The 19050-nt window shown below is 49.2% G+C and overlaps 1 protein-coding gene across 3 annotated transcripts in view; it reads right to left on the reverse strand.

Annotated features, from left to right (window-relative positions):
* The window catches only part of mtmr4 (myotubularin related protein 4), a 96438-nt gene that overhangs the window by 62234 nt on the left and 15154 nt on the right, over positions 1–19050 (reverse strand). For all 3 annotated transcript variants that reach the window (XM_084178123.1, XM_084178125.1, XM_084178124.1), the window contains exon 3: positions 418–507. In XM_084178123.1, the coding sequence (XP_084034249.1) occupies positions 418–507 (90 nt within the window). The remainder of the gene's footprint in view (positions 1–417; positions 508–19050) is intronic.

Genomic DNA, 19050 nt, shown 5'->3' on the forward strand with positions numbered 1-19050 from the left:
GTGGAACAAAATCCCTCCTGAGATGTGTGCAAACCTGGTGGCCAACGTCTGACCTCTGTGATTGCCAACAAGCACCAAGTCATGTTTTGCAGAGGGTGTCAAATATTTATTTCCCTCATTAAAATGCAAATCAATTTATATCATTTTTGACATGCGTTTTTCTGGATTTTGTTGTTGTTATTCTGTCTCTCACTGTTCAAATAAACCTACCATTAAAATGATAGACTGATCATGTCTTTGTCAGTGGGCAAACGTACAAAATCAGCAGGGGATCAAATACTTTTTTCCCCCTCACTGTATATGTGTGTGTGCGTGTCCTGTGTGCGTGTCCTGTGTGCGTGTCCTGTGTGCGTGTCCTGTGTGCGTGTCCTGTGTGCGTGTCCTGTGTGCGTGTCCTGTGTGCACCCAGTCACCCACCTGGAGGTTGTCGTCCTCTCTGACCAGCTCCTTCGGGGGGAACAGGTCCTTGGCTTGGATGTACTCCAGACTGGGGGGTCCCTCTTCGCCCTGGAAGACAGGAACACAGGCAGGTCAGACATCTCAGCTCTTAGAACATATTCACAGTAGAGCACTAGAACAGGGGCTGTAACCAATCATCACTCGCCCAGGAAAACGGCAATAAAACCAACTCCCTTCACAGGAGTCCCTTTCCAGGTCCTGCGCGAGCAAGCGTCTGTGTGCGCAAGTGTGTCATGGGTTGTGTGTGTGTGTGTGTGTGTGTGTGTGTGTGTGGGGTAATCTGCCATCGCAGCGGAGGAAGCGTGTTCTCAGGCGTCACGTAGCAGATGAAACATTGACCGCGATCAACCTCAGTAAATTAGGTGAAAGACCTCCACTTCAGATAGAGCGAGTCCCAAATGGCACCGTTTTACCTATTTAGTGCACTACTTTTGACCAGGGCCTATAGGGGTAGAAAGTAGTGCACTAAATAGATAATAGGGTGCCATTTGGTGGTAGCGGTGGAGGGTGAATTGGCAGACAACAGAAGGAGAGATGTGGTGTGGTGCAGGTCAGGCAAATTTTTCAACCCAGTAACCCCTCAAAACATAATGCCTTCCCTGTTCTGGGTCATAATATTAGAGGAAGGGGTATTGTTTGGTTAGGAAGGTGGGCAGTAAAGCAGGGATATCTTTTTGAAGTTAGTCCCTCAATTACAACCAAGTGAGTGGCTTTGGAACTTGGCATCCGTTACGGTCGAACGTCAAACATTTACTCAGCACGATGCCAGCCAGCGTCTGCAATCTTTTGACGCAGGGAGCCACAGTCTTCGGCAAACAGAGGAATGAAGGACATGTTTGGCCACTGCTGGGCTACGGTCAGTACACCACCAACAGCTCTTCAGCTCACCTACAGGGGAGCTGGCACCACCAACAGCTCTTCAGCTCACCTAAAGGGGAGCTGGCACCACCAACAGCTCTTCAGCTCACCTAAAGGGGAGCTGGCACCACCAACAGCTCTTCAGCACACCTAAAGGGGAGCTGGCACCACCAACAGCTCTTCAGCTCACCTAAAGGGGAGTTGGCACCACCAACAGCTCTTCAGCTCACCTACAGGGGAGCTGGCACCACCAACACACCCTTCAGCTCTTCATCAATGAGCATGTTGGAGGAGAATGAGGATCCTCAAGTTCTTCATAACAAAAATCAGTCAGAGGATTGTCCTGCTCTTCATGTCTCCACCAGCCAACCCAAAAGGTTGCCTGCTTTTTTTTGTTTTTTTTTGTTCGTTTTTTTAAGGTAAGCATTAGTTTTTATTAAAGGTGACCAGGGGTGTAGCTACACAATGTTTTGGGGGGGGATTACCCCTCCTAGTCTATCTAGTAATTTTAGAATTTAGTTTGGTAGCCGATGCTGTTCCATGCAAACACTTTCTGGCCAATGGGCATGGTTGTTCATGCGGTGGTTACAACGTATCCCTGATCAAACTTTTGTGGCGAAGCCGCGGGAGCAAACGAGTTTGGTACAGGGACAGAAAATATTTATTCATGCAAATCTGATTAGATACAGCGTTTGATTATTGAAATGTCAGACTAAATTTAACTCCATAGTTGGTTCTCTCTTTCTGAGGGCTAATCGGGGACAGCTGTAGCCGGGGACAGGCCGCCAAAAATCAGGGACTGTCCCTGAAAATCCACAGAGGGAAAACTGGAAGCAGTAGGAGGAAAGAGATATGATCCATCCATCATCCATCCATCCATCTATCCATCCATCTCTCCATCCATCCATCTCTCCATCCCTCCCTCCCTCCATCCATCTCTCCATCCCTCCCTCCCTCCATCCATCTCTCCATCCATCCATCTCTCCATCCCTCCCTCCATCCCTCCATCCCTCCATCCATCCATCCATCACTGCCTTGGCTCAGACACACTGGGGACGAGACGAGAGGGCCCTCTGCAGAGTCCGCACCACAGCCAGACCAGACACAGCAACATGAGGATCTTTGCTCAATGTTCTGCATACCGGCAAGTGCCTCATATCAGACAAGAATCAAAATGGCAGTACGGTCATGGGGCTTCATCACCTGGTACATGCCCACAAAGCCTACATCATTATCAGCCATGTGAAAGTGATGGCTTTTCACACAGACGTCCTCCTGCATCCTGCCATGCGAACCCTAACACTCTCACTGAGGGGGGACATCTGCCATTCCTGCCACCAACCCAACACAGAACCTCCAACCATAGCCCACTGGACAGGCTGGTTATAAAACGGAACAGACTGTGCCTGGACTAAAACCTTCTCCTCCCCTGTGCCACCAAACTGAACAGGTCCACTTCAAAAGAACCACAAGAGCCAGAGGGGACGAGAGTGAAAAAGCAGTACCTGATATGACATGTAGACATGGGGGGGGGGGAATGGTCTCTCCCTTGGCTTTGGGTTACGGATGGTACAGGGATGTGGGGTGCAGCAGATGAAGTGTGAGCATTAACACGTCATACCTGTTCCACAACCTCGGACCATAGGACCAGAGTCAGCACAGATCCTCAAAAGGCCCAGAGTCAGCACAGATCCTCAAAAGGCCCAGAGTCAGCACAGATCCTCAAAAGGACCAGCGTCAGCACAGATCCTCAAAAGGACCAGAGTCAGCACAGATCCTCAAAAGGCCCAGAGTCAGCACAGATCCTCAAAAGGCCCAGAGTCAGCACAGATCCTCAAAAGGCCCAGTGTCAGCACAGATCCTCAAAAGGCCCAGAGTCAGCACAGATCCTCAAAAGGCCCAGAGTCAGCACAGATCCTCAAAAGGCCCAGAGTCAGCACAGATCCTCAAAAGGCCCAGAGTCAGCACAGATCCTCAAAAGGCCCAGAGTCAGCACAGATCCTCAAAAGGCCCAGCGTCAGCACAGATCCTCAAAAGGACCAGAGTCAGCACAGATCCTCAAAAGGCCCAGAGTCAGCACAGATCCTCAAAAGGACCAGCGTCAGCACAGATCCTCAAAAGGCCCAGAGTCAGCACAGATCCTCAAAAGGCCCAGAGTCAGCACAGATCCTCAAAAGGCCCAGCGTCAGCACAGATCCTCAAAAGGCCCAGAGTCAGCACAGATCCTCAAAAGGCCCAGAGTCAGCACAGATCCTCAAAAGGCCCAGAGTCAGCACAGATCCTCAAAAGGCCCAGCGTCAGCACAGATCCTCAAAAGGCCCAGCGTCAGCACAGATCCTCAAAAGGCCCAGAGTCAGCACAGATCCTCAAAAGGCCCAGAGTCAGCACAGATCCTCAAAAGGCCCAGAGTCAGCACAGATCCTCAAAAGAGTCTCAAGGCGTGACTGCATCTCTTGACCACCTTGGCTCAGTCATTCTCTAGCAATAGCCTAGTAAAACTACAGTCCGACTCACAACACCCGTTTCAGTTGCACAGTGGCTGCATCTCATTATCTGAAATGTTTCATTTTGCCTAAAGGCATTAAAGGAGAGAGAGAGGGCTAGAGAAGTTGCCATTTCCCTGGTGGTTTTTCTATCTGGAGATTCCATCGGTTCCTTGCAACAGCCAGACACAAGAACACAGGCAGTTCCAAGAAGTGGGGGGAGGTGGGGTGGATAGACTGAGGATGGAAGCGAAATGGGTTATTGGGAGTTGGTGAGAAAGGGAGATGATGGAGAATGGGTCTTGGACCAGTTGTCTTCCTACCAGTTTCAGCTGTCTTACACTTCTTTCAGTTTACCAATCAAGGACGTCATGGTGTGTGAGGTTAATGTGATTAGCTGCTACATTAGAGCCAGTCTACCTGCTAATTCAACACCATCAATCCTAATTTGACGCGGCGTTGACGGCATTAAAAAGAGGCCATACATCACTTTTTATTTTATAGATCTGTCATTCTCATTGAAAAGCAAGTGGTGAGCGTCAATATAGAAATTTATCTGAGACGCACAGCGTCACTGACACAAGAGTTGAGTGCCACCAATCAACTCTTTCTTAATTCCATTCATTCCATAGGCAGAACCATAATCATCACTCAGAAAATACCATCCTTTCCTTCTGGCCAAAGGCTCCATTAACTAATGCAGTGTTTCCAGGTCCAACTGGCAGGTCCCAAGGTGTGAAGAGGGTTCATTCTAACACATTCAATCTAAAAAAACAAAGAGAAATGAAAAGTGCAGAAGACAGTTGATATTTCAAGTGGCCTTGAAAGACAGCATCAAAGCTCTCTAACATCTTGCCCTCACGATCTCCCTTAGCCATCCATCGGACTGGACATCAAAAGTGCCCTTTTTCTCAAGGGGAAGAAGAAGATGTGAGTGACCCCTCTCTCTCTCTCAGCCAGCCAGCCAGCTGACCTCCCTTGTTGAATCCAACTAGAACGTCCCTGTGGCCTTTCCTATGAGCATATCAGACTACTGCACATGCCAGCATGATGATGCAGCTGTCTGATCATCAATCAACCTCCACGGCTGTGACTGTGTGTTAACCCGCACAAGTCTCTGTGCAGTGTCATGGTGACAGTGGCCATCATTCAGGGGGGGGGGGGGGGGGGGGGGGTAAGGCTTACAGAGATGTGCCAGACCAGAGCCATAAATGACTGTATAAGGAATGGCTACAGAGCACCCTCTCACAGAGATGTAATGCAGGCTCAAGGAGGGGGCATCAACAAGCCGTCATGCGCGCACCGACGCAGGCAGGGACATCAGTCTCTCTCGTGTTTATTTTTCTTCTTCCTGCACAACTCACTCTGTCGTGGATGAACTGCCAATATTTAATAGCTGGATCGGTCCTGCTCTGCTCAGCACTCCCCAGTCAGTCAAGTCTTCCCAGAACACAGTGTACTTTCACGGCAAATGGGCCAACCAGAGGCGGCGGGCGCAGGCTCCCGTCCCATTAATACTGCACTATAAACTCATCACGGAGCATAACAGAATCACGCCTCGATCAGACCGACAGAGTAATTTCATCAACGCTTCATAACAAATTCTGCAGTCAATCTTTTTTCATTATGTAATACAACATGTTTAGAGTGCAATCCCAAAAAAATTTGATCGTCATTGAAAAGGAACAGGCGCGTAGGTTACCATGGTGAGAGAGTTGCTCATTCTCATTTTCAATCAATATTGATTACCCTTTTTTTTTTTTTTAATGCGTCTCTGCCTGCAAATCGTTCCTCATAAATTTTTTTTTAAAAAGGTAGGCTATATCCTATATGCAAAACGTAGCTCAAGAGAAAGTTAGTGTCATTGTTGCTACCGCTTCAAATTCAGAAGCCATAAGTGCTAGAACAGGTGTGTGTATGTGTGTGGTCCAATTAAAATAGTGTAGGCTATAGCTGCATGGGTGGAAAAGCACGGGGCCGTTATCTTTCCATGAAAAATGTACTTCAGAACTAGGATCAGGCTATAGTTTACTATATTGCCTAGAAATAAATATTGATCACTCATATTTTGTCTGAAAATCATCCCACTCAAAAAAAGAAAAAAGGTAGGCTATAAAAAACGTAGCTCAAGAGAAAGTGAAAGACTCTCCAGCTCTGCTGTCTTCACACTACAGTACGTCTAGCCTATTGGCTGATACAGCCCAGTATCACCGATGGCCCGTTTTATATATTAGGCTATGTGAGAATATATGGTCATTTAACCCATTTCTTTAGGCTATTTTTTGTGCATTTTGATATCGCCTACAGGGCGCAGAATAGCTGGGACCACGGCTGGCAAATGGGCTGTGTCACATACGCCTAAAATAACATGGTGGGACCGCGGTGGGGTTCGGGACCAGTTCTAGCAGAAGAGGGAACAGACAGCCATGGTGGGACCGCGGTGGGGTTGGGGACCAGTTCTAGCAGAAGAGGGAACAGAAAGCCAGCGGGCGTGAGTGGGATTAATACATCAGTCCTGTGCTGACCTCTACCATACAGGCCTCTACCATACCAGCCAGACACGAGGTAAACAAAACCCTGGGCTGCCAGACACAAGGTAAACAAAACCCTGGGCAGCCAGACACAAGAGGTAAACAAAACCCTGGGCAGCCAGACACAAGAGGTAAACAAAACCCTGGGCAGCCAGACACAAGAGGTAAACAAAACCCTGGGCAGCCAGACACAAGAGGTAAACAAAACCCTGGGCAGCCAGACACAAGAGGTAAACAAAACCCTGGGCAGCCAGACACAAGAGGTAAACAAAACCCTGGGCAGCCAGACACGAGGTAAACAAAACCCTGGGCAGCCAGACACGAGGTAAACAAAACCCTGGGCAGCAAGACACAAGAGGTAAACAAAACCCTGGGCAGCCAGACACAAGAGGTAAACAAAACCCTGGGCAGCCAGACACAAGAGGTAAACAAAACCCTGGGCAGCCAGACACAAGAGGTAAACAAAACCCTGGGCAGCCAGACACAAGAGGTAAACAAAACCCTGGGCAGCCAGACACAAGAGGTAAACAAAACCCTGGGCAGCCAGACACAAGAGGTAAACAAAACCCTGGGCAGCCAGACACAAGAGGTAAACAAAACCCTGGGCAGCCAGACACAAGAGGTAAACAAAACCCTGGGCAGCCAGACACAAGAGGTAAACAAAACCCTGGGCAGCCAGACACAAGAGGTAAACAAAACCCTGGGCAGCCAGACACAATAGGTAAACAAAACCCTGGGCAGCCAGACACAAGAGGTAAACAAAACCCTGGGCAGCCAGACACAAGAGGTAAACAAAACCCTGGGCAGCCAGACACAAGAGGTAAACAAAACCCTGGGCAGCCAGACACGAGGTAAACAAAACCCTGGGCGGCCAGAAACAAGAGGTAAACAAAAGTCTGCCAATGCATTTGTTATTAGTCTCTCCCTATCGGATGATGATGCTGTCCACTTCCACATACAATCAGGTTAGATTGAAGAAGAGAGAGAGTGAGGCAGGGAGAGAGTGAGGCAGGGAGAGGGGGAGAGAGACAGACAGAGGGGGAGAGAGACAGACAGAGAGAGAGTGAGGCAGGGAGAGGGGGAGAGAGACACAGACAGAGAGAGTGAGGCAGAGAGAGACACAGACAGAGAGAGAGTGAGGCAGGGAGAGAGTGAGGCAGGGAGAGAGTGAGGCAGGGAGAGAGTGAGGCAGGGAGAGAGTGAGGCAGGGAGAGAGTGAGGCAGGGAGAGAAATGCTCGGCCTCTGTCCCAGCAGCCAAAGCCAGGAAGAACAGCGTATGCTGAGCTGCTGTGACCGACGAGCCAACAACGCATTTTTGCTTCGTCACTGCTGTTCTGAAAGCCTGGCCCACTGGACCTATAGAACACGCTGCAGCCAAACATCCCAGCTCTCCCTTTTTCTCCATTCAGCTCCTCCCCTTCATCCTCCTCAGTCCCAACATCAAATCTGGGAATAAAATAACAATTACCTCAGCTAATGTGATAGGTTGATACTGTACATCTGTTCTTCTGAAAGGGATCAGCCTCAGTACAGATTAATGCCACTAGAGGTCAATGGGGTTGTACCTACTGCTCTTTAAAACAATTGCGTTCAAATCCCTTTGAGTGACTGAGACTCCCTTTACAGGGATTACAGTACACACACACAGAGAGAGAGAGACAGAGAGAGCAACAGACAGAGAGAGCGACAGACAGAGAGAGCAACAGACAGAGAGAGCAACAGACAGAGAGCGACAGACAGAGAGAGCGACAGACAGAGAGAGAGCGACAGAGAGAGACAGAGAGCGACAGACAGAGACAGAGAGCGACAGACAGAGACAGAGAGCGACAGACAGAGAGAGAGACAGACAGAGAGCGACAGACAGAGACAGAGAGCGACAGACAGAGAGCGACAGAAAGAGAGCGACAGACAGAGAGAGCGACAGACAGAGAGAGCGACAGACAGAGAGCGACAGACAGAGAGCGACAGACAGAGACAGAGAGCGACAGAGAGGCTGCTGAAAGAGAAAAAGAGAGAGAACATTAAAATAAAAGCTGCAGGACTGTGGAGGTACTCAGGCACAGACAGGTACTCAGGCACAGACAGGTACTCAGGCACAGACAGACAAAGCAAAGGCGTATGAACATGTGCCGCCATCATGAATAAGTCTGAATGAGTGGTTGCTATGGAAACAAAAATCTTCATTTTTATTCTGAGATAATTGCTTCCTCTTCCTAGTTTCTCACCCAATTCTTCCTTGGAAACAATGTGCCGTGTCGAGTATAGCCGTGTCGATACTCATCGGGAGACTCTTGCTTTTTATTTAATAAAAAGGGCTTTGTGGCTGAATTGGAATTCCCTGGATTATTCCACAACCCCTGTATTAGTATTGTATTTCTCAGAGAGAGAGCGAGAGAGCGAGAAAATATCTGTGCCTCTAGGAGATGACATCTCTGGGGTTTGAAGGTTATATGACAAGTGACTACAGTACAGGCCCGTCCAGCCTGTTCCAGTGAAACAGGAGTGCTCTGCTCACACGCACCGAGGCAAAAACAGAGAGTGGGACAGACAGAGACGGAGAGAAGTGGGTGAGATTCAGACTGATAGAGATGGCAAGAACGCAACAGAGAAAGATGGAGCAAAGAGAGAAGAGGGTGTCCCAGGGCCAGAGAAAGTGCTCAGGGGGACTGTCCCAGCGACCACAACAGTGGGCAGACTAGTGGGAGGCCCAGTTTAGGGACCGATAACAGTAGCGGCTGATGAATCCTACCCACTCACCTAGTCCTACCCCTCCGCTCATCTCCTCCTCCAAGGTTGTAAATATTTCATAGACCAGTGTGTTCTAAAGAGGCTTCACCAGACAGATGTAGCTACTTCATGGGTTGGGTTGGGCTGGCATAGCTGATTGGTCTATAAGCACAGGAAGAGCTCCTCCCCTGGCTGTGAGCAAAGCCTCAGCTCTTTTGTTGATTCATACACACGGACACATACACAGGAATGTGCAGTGATTATGTGTTATTGTGTTAAAACCCTGTTAAGGTTGGGGCAGTGGTCTAAGGCACTGCATCGCAGTGCTAGAGGCGTCACTACAGACCCAGGTTCGATCCCGGACTGTATCACAACTGGCCGTGATCGGGAGTCCCATAGGGCGGCGCACAATTGGCCCAGCGTCGTCCGGGTTAGGGGAGGGTTTGGCCGGGGGGGGGGGGCTTTACTTGGCTCATCGCGCTCTAGCGACTCCTTGTGGCGGGCCGGGTGCCTGCAGGCTGACCTCGGTCGCCAGTTGTTTCCTCCGACACATTGGTGCGGCTGGCTTCCGGGTTAAGCGGGCGGGTGTTAAGAAGCGTGGTTTGGCGGGTCACGTTTCGGAGGACGCATGACTCGACCTTCGCCTCGCGTGCCCGTTGGGGAGTTGCAGCGATGAGTCAAGATCGAAATTGGGGAGAAAAAGGGGGTAAAAAAAATAAATACATAATATGTATTTGTTAAGGTCACAGGGCTCTGCATCAGTGGATAATCCATCCATCAGATTAACAACAGGAACAACGCAGAGGACCTCGGAGCGAATGCCTTGGTTCTGCTACCTGTGGCATCACGGATCAACGACAGGGACAATGCCTGCGGTGTATTCATTATGAAAACTGACTACCGTTTAACAATCAAACGGAAGCCAACAGAACAGGGACTGACCTGAATTTGTCCAACAGAAACTCTCATTTGCGTTTTCCGTTTGGAGTAAACGGTTTGTTGCAAAAACTATTTTGAAACAGATTAAACATTGTGCAACAGAGTCGGCGTAATGGTCGCACCCCTTGGACACGGAACGTAATTTTTGCCATGACCTCGGGGTGTCCTTTTACGAGCTGGAACAGAAAGTGCACAAACAACCGGGCAAAACTGAGGTAGCCTAAAAGTGCCTTTGAAGATGGGAAGGTTGAGACAACGTGCAGAAGTGTTTGAAAATAAACACATTCGTTGGACCAGCACCGTGGCTGATTCTAACAGGATTAGCAGTGAAACGCGTGACCAGAGGTCAGGAAAGCCATGAATGAAGTGGGCTGTAGATAAAACATCTAAATGAACAGAATGACAGTGAAGTAGTTATGCTGTGTGTTCACTGAGTAGTCTAAATTCAATTATTTCATTGTGAACTTTGTACTGCTACCATTAATTCCAAATTCCTAGCTTTGAACCGTTAAATGGGAGGGTGTGTGTGTGTGTGTGTGTGTGTGTGTGTGTGTGTGTGTGTGTGTGTGTGTGTGTGTGTGTGTGAGTGAGTGAGGGAGAGAGCACGAGAACTGAACACTACCCAAAATGAATTCATTTTCCGGTTAGCCAAAATAAAAATGTCAGATGCAAGCTAGCAGATGAGTGCTAGAAACGTAACTCTGGAAATAATTTTAGTTGGCAATACCAAAAGCAAAAGCTCAGGCACTGGTGCGAGCTTGGGACATTATGAAACCAAAAGACTTTCAGTTTCATACTAGCTCTTCAAGGCTCAGGCAAAGATGTTTAACTAACTCAAGATAGACCACAGCCTGTCGTTTCCAATTGGAACAAATGAGTCATAGTGGGCAGAACAAGCAAGGAGGGGGGGCAGAGCCAAGCACGAGCTAGCGAGATCCTATTGGCGCGTTCCCTAGCATGTATTTGCATATTTCCATTAGGGAACACCTACTCTGTGAAGTGTGCGTATGTAATAACTCAATTCGCCCTTGCACTCCTAAACAACAACATTTTTGAAAACGTTGGCAAGGGTAAAGTCCACAATAGTTAGTCGACTCTGTTCGTAACAGATTCTAGTTTTGGGAACATAAAATTGTAGAGACCAAAATCCATCTAATTCCATCTTCTCCCACTGCCGGCCACTGGGCTTCCACTCACCACCATATTTGGTAGTGAGTGGAAAAGCCAAGCGGATTCTTCACATTTATACATCTGGTGAAATATCAGTCTCATTGTTCTATCTGTGGCTCAAGTACTGGTGCGAGCTTGGGACATTACGAAACCAGTTTCATAATGCAGCGCCTTAACCAATCAATCAGAGCGCACTATGGGCTTGTGAATGGTTTTGGTTGGGGGGGGGGGGGGGGGGGGGGGGGGGGGGGTTGGAGAGCCCAGATGAGGTTAACCTAAAGACCTTGGGCTGAACTGGGCTCGGTCTCAATTGCCCCCCCCCCTCCCCACCCCACCCCAAAAAAAATCTGTCCTCGTCTTCTCTCCTTCATTGCACTGATCTGAAAGAATTGACCAGGTAACAGCCAGCATGATGAGGAGAAGTGACCAGGTAACAGCCAGCATGATGAGGAGAAGTGACCAGGTAACAGCCAGCCTGATGATAAGTGATCAGGTAAAAGCCAGCCTGATGATAAGTGATCAGGTAAAAGCCAGCCTGATGATGAGTGATCAGGTAAAAGCCAGCCTGATGATGAGTGATCAGGTAAAAGCCAGCCTGATGATGAGTGATCAGGTAAAAGCCAGCCTGATGATGAGTGATCAGGTAAAAGCCAGCCTGATGATGAGTGATCAGGTAAAAGCCAGCCTGATGATGAGTGATCAGGTAAAAGCCAGCCTGATGATGAGTGATCAGGTAAAAGCCAGCCTGATGATAAGTGATCAGGTAAAAGCCAGCCTGATGATGAGTGATCAGGTAAAAGCCAGCCTGATGATAAGTGATCAGGTAAAAGCCAGCCTGATGATGAGTATTTGTATTTATTATGGATCCCCCCATTAGCTGCTGCCAAGGCAGAAGCTACTCTTCCTGGGGTCCGGCAAAATTAAAGCAGTTAAACAATGTAAAAAAAAAACATTACAATACATTCATTACAGAATTCACAACAGGTAAAAGACCAGGTAAAAGCCAGCCTGATGAGGTGCTTCTACCATATTGTTTTCAAGACCTGTCAAGTCTTTTAAGCAATTGAGACAGAGACTCTGGCTCACTATGGAGACTGATCGCGAAGAAGAACAACCACTTCTCCCCCTCCACTCCCCTACGTGCTAGAGCAGAGAAACTGCAGACAGTGCACATCAGCGTCAGAGAACAGTACCCTCCAACCCCACCACCTGCCTGCCGCTGCTGTAACATTAGTCATTCATTATTTATATCCCTCACACGCTACATCCCGATAGCGCTACATCCCGATAGCGCTACATCCCGATAGCGCTACATCCCGATAGCGCTACATCCCGATAGCACAGCTCAGGTCTAAGCTACCGCTCAGAGGCTGGCTACTAGGCTAGCACAGTCGCTCTATTCTCTACTGGAGAGGCTAGGTAGGCTAGCACAGTCGCTCTATTCTCTACTGGAGAGGCTAGGTAGGCTAGCACAGTCACTCTATTCTCTACTGGAGAGGCTAGGTAGGCTAGCACAGTCACTCTATTCTCTACTGGAGAGGCTAGGTAGGCTAGCACAGTCGCTCTATTCTCTACTGGAGAGGCTAGGTAGGCTAGCACAGTCACTATTCTCTACTGGAGAGGCTAGGTAGGCTAGCACAGTCACTCTATTCTCTACTGGAGAGGCTAGGTAGGCTAGCACAGTCACTCTATTCTCTACTGGAGAGGCTAGGTAGGCTAGCACAGTCGCTCTATTCTCTACTGGAGAGGCTAGGTAGGCTAGCACAGTCACTATTCTCTACTGGAGAGGCTAGGTAGGCTAGCACAGTCGCTCTATTCTCTACTGGAGAGGCTAGGTAGGCTAGCACAGTCACTATTCTCTACTGGAGAGGCTAGGTAGGCTAGCACAGTCACTCTATTCTCTACTGGAGAGGCTAGGTAGGCTAGCACAGTCGCTCTATTCTCTACTGGAGAGGCTAGGTAGGCTAGCACAGTCACTCTATTCTCTACTGGAGAGGCTAGGTAGGCTAGCACAGTCACTCTATTCTCTACTGGAGAGGCTAGGTAGGCTAGCACAGTCGCTCTATTCTCTACTGGAGAGGCTAGGTAGGCTAGCACAGTCACTATTCTCTACTGGAGAGGCTAGGTAGGCTAGCACAGTCACTCTATTCTCTACTGGAGAGGCAGGTTAGGCTAGCACAGTCACTCTATTCTCTACTGGAGAGGCTAGGTAGGCTAGCACAGTCACTCTATTCTCTACTGGAGAGGCAGGTTAGGCTAGCACAGTCACTCTATTCTCTACTGGAGAGGCAGGTTAGGCTAGGACAGTCACTATATTCTCTACTGGAGAGGCAGGTTAGGCTAGCACAGTCACTCTATTCTCTACTGGAGAGGCAGGTTAGGCTAGGACAGTCACTATATTCTCTACTGGAGAGGCAGGTTAGGCTAGGACAGTCACTCTATTCTCTACTGGAGAGGCTAGGTAGGCTAGCACAGTCGCTCTATTCTCTACTGGAGAGGCTAGGTAGGCTAGCACAGTCACTCTATTCTCTACTGGAGAAGCTAGGTAGGCTAGCACAGTCACTCTATTCTCTACTGGAGAGGCTATGTAGGCTAGGCTAGCACATTCACATCTCTATCGGAGCTCTACCCCCCTGACATGGCTCCATGTCCTCCATTAGAACAGAGAAGAGGGAACCGACAGACTCACAGAACCCACAGGCGCGCCCACAAACACGCTGCACAGGAGGGGGGAGTAGCACGCCACGTTCAAAACACACACAAAACTGATAGAAAACTTGCACGCGCACACACGAGAATCTGAAAAAAAAAGAGCCATAGAGCCACTTACAAAGCAGTTGAGCATAGAGCAGGAGACCCTGGCTGCCAAGCTCATGATGAGAGGCAGGGCTGTCTCCAGACACAGTACCAGCAGGACGAAGGGAGCTCCACGGGATCCTCGGGATGCATTACAATCCTCCTCGCTTCCCGGGCCCCAGGAGGTGCGACACACCCCCCACCCTCAGTCCTCCTCACCTCCCCAGAGAGAGGTGGATGAAAACAGAGCGAGGGAGCTCAGGTGCCCGGAAAGACCCCCCCTGTTGCTCAGACTAAGTCGGGAGGAAGTGGATAGTCCATAAGAAGGACAGAGTCCTCTGAGAGAGAGGAGAGGAGGAGGAGGAAGGGAAATAAAGAGGGAAGCAGGCGGACGTGAGAGGAAGAATGAGGACGCAGCGTGAGAGAGAAGGAGAGACGGAGAAAGAGCCTGATGCATAAGCTCCACCCATCACCATGCGCATCTCCTACCTCTCACCCAATCATGTGCTCCCGCCCCCCCCCCTCTATCACATCCTCCCTCCCCCCAATCCGTCGCTGTTCACCCTTCACCGAGATACATCTCGTCGCAGGCAGGCAGCTTCCTCAGCAACGTGTCAGAGCAGCAGTCTGTACCACAGAGCCCAAGGATGCTACAGCCAGCGCGACACCCATCATGCACCACACCGCAACGCTGCATCGCGCAGGGGTAGACGCACACACGCGGATAAACGATCAGAACATGTTGTTTTCACAAGGGTTTGTTTCCTACAAATTGACACATCTGCATCGGGAAAAAAAGACAGAAACAGAAACAGTATCTTCAAGCTTCCCCGTTGGCAGCGATCGACTGAGTACGGTAGGGAAGGGAGGGATCAGAGAATGGAGGGAGGAGAGGAGGAGGAGAGGGGGAAGCCTTTGCAGAGAGCGCCAGTGACACAGCATTCTACAGCAGCACTGCCCCCTCCTTTCACCCTAGCTCGTCCTTCCCGAGTGAGCTGCAGTACACCACTGCACTGTTCCCAGATTCAGCTGCACGGGGAAGGGGGGTACACTACGTGAAATACAGTGTCCCCTAAAGCCTATCGCATGCTATCCAGTCGAAACGTGGCGTGCCGGTGCGCGCATATTATGAAATTGTGACGTTTGTTTTAAGTGTTCTGCATTTATTTAATTTTTTCCAGCTGTTCGTGCACTGGACAGCTGAAGCAAGTGGAAGTTCGGTAGCCGAAGTCTACGCCCCTTCGTCGGAGATTGGTCAACAGTACTACTCCTAGTAGGAGTGGGAACTATGGACGGGATTCTTGAATGAACTGTTTGTTGTCATTCAAGGAGAGACAACTAGTTTTCATGCACATTTTTCACTTGAGGAATACTACACCAAACATCTTAGCTAGATGTAAATTGCGCGACTTCCTCTGCAAAAACCTAAAAATGTATAACACAGATTTCTTGATTCATCTTCCATCAATTTGGACTATTCTGAGGAAGTGTACCGGCTATGTTGTTGCTATGGTGTCCCAAGAGGGGCGGCAGGTAGCTTAGTGGTTAAGAGCGTTGTGCCAGTAACCGAAAGTTCGCTGGTTCTAATCCCCTAGCCGACTAGGTGAAAAATCTGTCGATGTGCCCTTGAGCAAGGCACTTAACCCTAATTGCTCCTGTAAGTCGCTCTGGATAAGAGCGTCTGCTAAATGACTAAACAAATAAATATAAATACAATTATAATAAAAAAAGATTAAAAAATGTAATACTGCAGTTTCTCGTTTTGCAAGTGAAGGTCTTTTAGGGAGTACGCGAGCAGCCAACTTCTGCTAGGAGCAAACAGAACCTAGTATGTGGACGCCTTAAGCCAGGGGAACACACAGCCCATCCTCCCCTCGCCACTCCTCCTACTCGACCCAGGGGAACACAGCCCATCCTCCCCTCGCCACTACTCCTACTCGACCCAGGGGAACACACACACAGCCCATCCTCCCCTCGCCACTCCTCCTACTCGACCCAGGGGAACACACACACAGCCCATCCTCCCCTCGCCACTCCTCCTACTCGACCCAGGGGAACACACACACAGCCCATCCTCCCCTCGCCACTCCTCCTACTCGACCCAGGGGAACACAGCCCATCCTCCCCTCGCCACCCCTCCTACTCGACCCAGGGGAACACAGCCCATCCTCCCCTCGCCACCCCTCCTACTCGACCCAGGGGAACACACACACAGCCCATCCTCCCCTCGCCGCCACTCCTACTCGACCGCGGTCGAGTCGTGACATTTTCTACGTTCTCTTTCATCATCCACTTGGGGCTCCCGAGTGACGCAGTGATCTAAGGCACTGCGTCTCAGTGCTTGAGGCGTCACTACAGACCCCCTGGTTCGATTCCAGGCTGTATCACAACCGGACGTGATTGGGAGTCCCATAGGGCGGCGCACAATTGGCCCAGCGTCGTCCGGGTTTGGCCGGTGTAGGCCGTCATTGTAAATAAGAATGTGTTCTTAACTGACTTGCCTAATTAAATAAAGGTTAAATAACATTTTTAAATTAAATAAAAAAATCAAAGCAACACTGCAGAAAAGACAGCGTAACTAACTGCATTTCAACAGGTCATCAGTTCACTAACCAAGATGCAACACTGCGGTCAGTGTATTATTTTACAGTGTATTGATAAAATACACTGCCCTAATAGAAGTACATTTCAGCATGCCTCATTGACCATAGACAGTAGTGCAGGCAATACACATTTTCACAATGGCCTGTGGTGTATTCAGAACATAGACTTGGCCATGTATAGAACTGAAATTACCCCCCCATTCTTGTGGCCAGACAATCATATTTGTTCTACACAAAACAGAACCCTGGGCTCTGGCTGGACGCCGTGTCCTCTCTCCGACTTAAAAATAGACTGGAGGGGACCCTGACTGCTGAGTGGCTGCGAGTGACGGCCCATGGCAGCCAATAGAGCTCCAGAAGCCTGTAGCGGTGGATCGTGACTGGCTAACAAGAGAGGAGAACCTCAGAACACCCAGGTAGAGGGAGGGGCAAAAGGGGGTGGATATGGATGGCTTCTGGTGCATGACGTCGTTTCATTATCTTAATGTGCTATATGGAACGACTACAGCCGCAATGTACGTCAAACAGAGAGGGGACAGATTAAGCTAAAGTAAGTGCCTTTTCACCGCATCCCTGGATTCATCATGGGGTTAGATGGTTGGCTTCTGCCACCTTGAACGTTCCCTTGGAGAGAGATGTATACACACACACACAGTGCATTCGGAAAGTATTCAGAACCCTTCACTTTTTCCACAGTTACGTTACAGCCTTATTCTAAAATGGATTAAATTGTTTTTTCCCCCTCTCAATCTACACACAATACCCCATAATGACAAAGCAAAAACAGGTTCAGAAATGTTTGCAAATGTGTATAAAAAATAAAAAATAAAAAAAAACTCACATTTCATATTTACATAAGTATTCAGACCCTTTACTCAGTACTTTGTTGAAGCACCTTTGGCAGCGACCTTGGGCGGCCAGCTCTAGGAAGAGTCTTGGTGGTTCCAAACTTCTTCCATTTAAGAATGATGGAGGCCTCTGTTCTTGGACCTTCAATGCTGCAGACATTTTATGTTACCATCATGGTTTTGGTTTTTGCTCTGACATGCAGTGTCAACTATGGGAACTGTAATACCTACACGTTTCAAGCAGACCACCATAGTCCCTGTGCCCAAGAAAGGGAAGGTAACCTGCCTAAATGACTACCGACCCGTAGCACTCACGTCTGTAGCCATGAAGTGCTATGAAAGGATTGTCATGGCTCACATCAATACAATCATCGCAGAAAACCTAGACCCACTCCAATTGGCATATCGCCCCAACAGATCCACAGATGATGCAATCTCAATCACACTCCACACTGCCCTTTCCCACCTGGACAATAGGAACACCTATGTGAGAATGCTTTTCCTTGCCCAGCTCAGCGTTCAACACCGTAGTGCCCACAAAGCTCATCACTAAGCTAAGGACCCTGGGACTAAACACCTCCCTCTGCAACTGAATCCTGGACTTCCTGACGGGCTGCCCCCCAGCTGGTAAGGGTAGGCAACAAATCTGCCACGCTGATCCTCAACACGGGGGCCCCTCAGGGGTGCGTGCTTAGTCCCCTCCTGTACTCCCTGTTCACTCATGACTGCGTGACCAAGCACGACTCCAACACCATCATTACGTTTTCTGATGACACAACAGTGGTAGGCCTGATCACCGACAACGATGAGATAGCCTATAGGGAGGAGGTCAGAGACCTGGCAGTGTGGTGCCAGGACAACAACCTCTCCCTCAACGTCAGCAAGAGAAAAGAGCTGATTGTGGACTACATGAAAAGGAGGGCCGAACACGCCCCCATTAACATCGACGGGGTTGTAGTGGAGCGGGTCGAGAGATTCAAGTTTCTTGGTGTCCACATCGCCAACAAACTATCATGGTCCAAACACACCGAGACTATCGTGAAGAGGGCACGACAAAGCCTTTTCCCCCCTCAGGAGACTGAAAAGATTTGGCATGGGTCCTCAGATCCTCAAAGTTCTACAGCTGCACCATCGAGAGCATCCTGACCGGTTACATCACCGCCTGGTATGGCAACTGCTCGGCATCCGACCGTAAGGCGCTACAGAGGGTAGTGCGTACGGCCCAGTACATCACTGGGGCCAAGCTTCCTGCCATCCAGGACCTCTATACCAGGTGGTGTCAGAGGAAGGCCCTAATAATTGTCAGACTCCCGCCACCCTAGTCATAGACTGTTCTCTCTGCTACCGCACGGCAAGCGGTACCGGAGCGCCAAGTCTAGGTCCAAAAGGCCCCTACCTACATGTACGAATGACCTCGACCCCCTCGCTATTGTTATTTTAGTGTTACTTTTTATTTTTTACTTTCGTTTATTTCATAAATATTTTCAGAACTCTATTTCTTGAACTGCATTGTTGGTTAAGGACTTAATAATAATATAACATAATATGCCATTTAGCAGACGCTTTTATCCAAAGCGACTTACAGTCATGTGTGCATACATTTTTACGTATGGGTGGTCCCGGGGATCGAACCCA

This window comes from Coregonus lavaretus (assembly GCF_964263955.1).
Source record: "Coregonus lavaretus genome assembly, chromosome: 15".
Lineage (NCBI taxonomy): Eukaryota > Metazoa > Chordata > Actinopteri > Salmoniformes > Salmonidae > Coregonus > Coregonus lavaretus.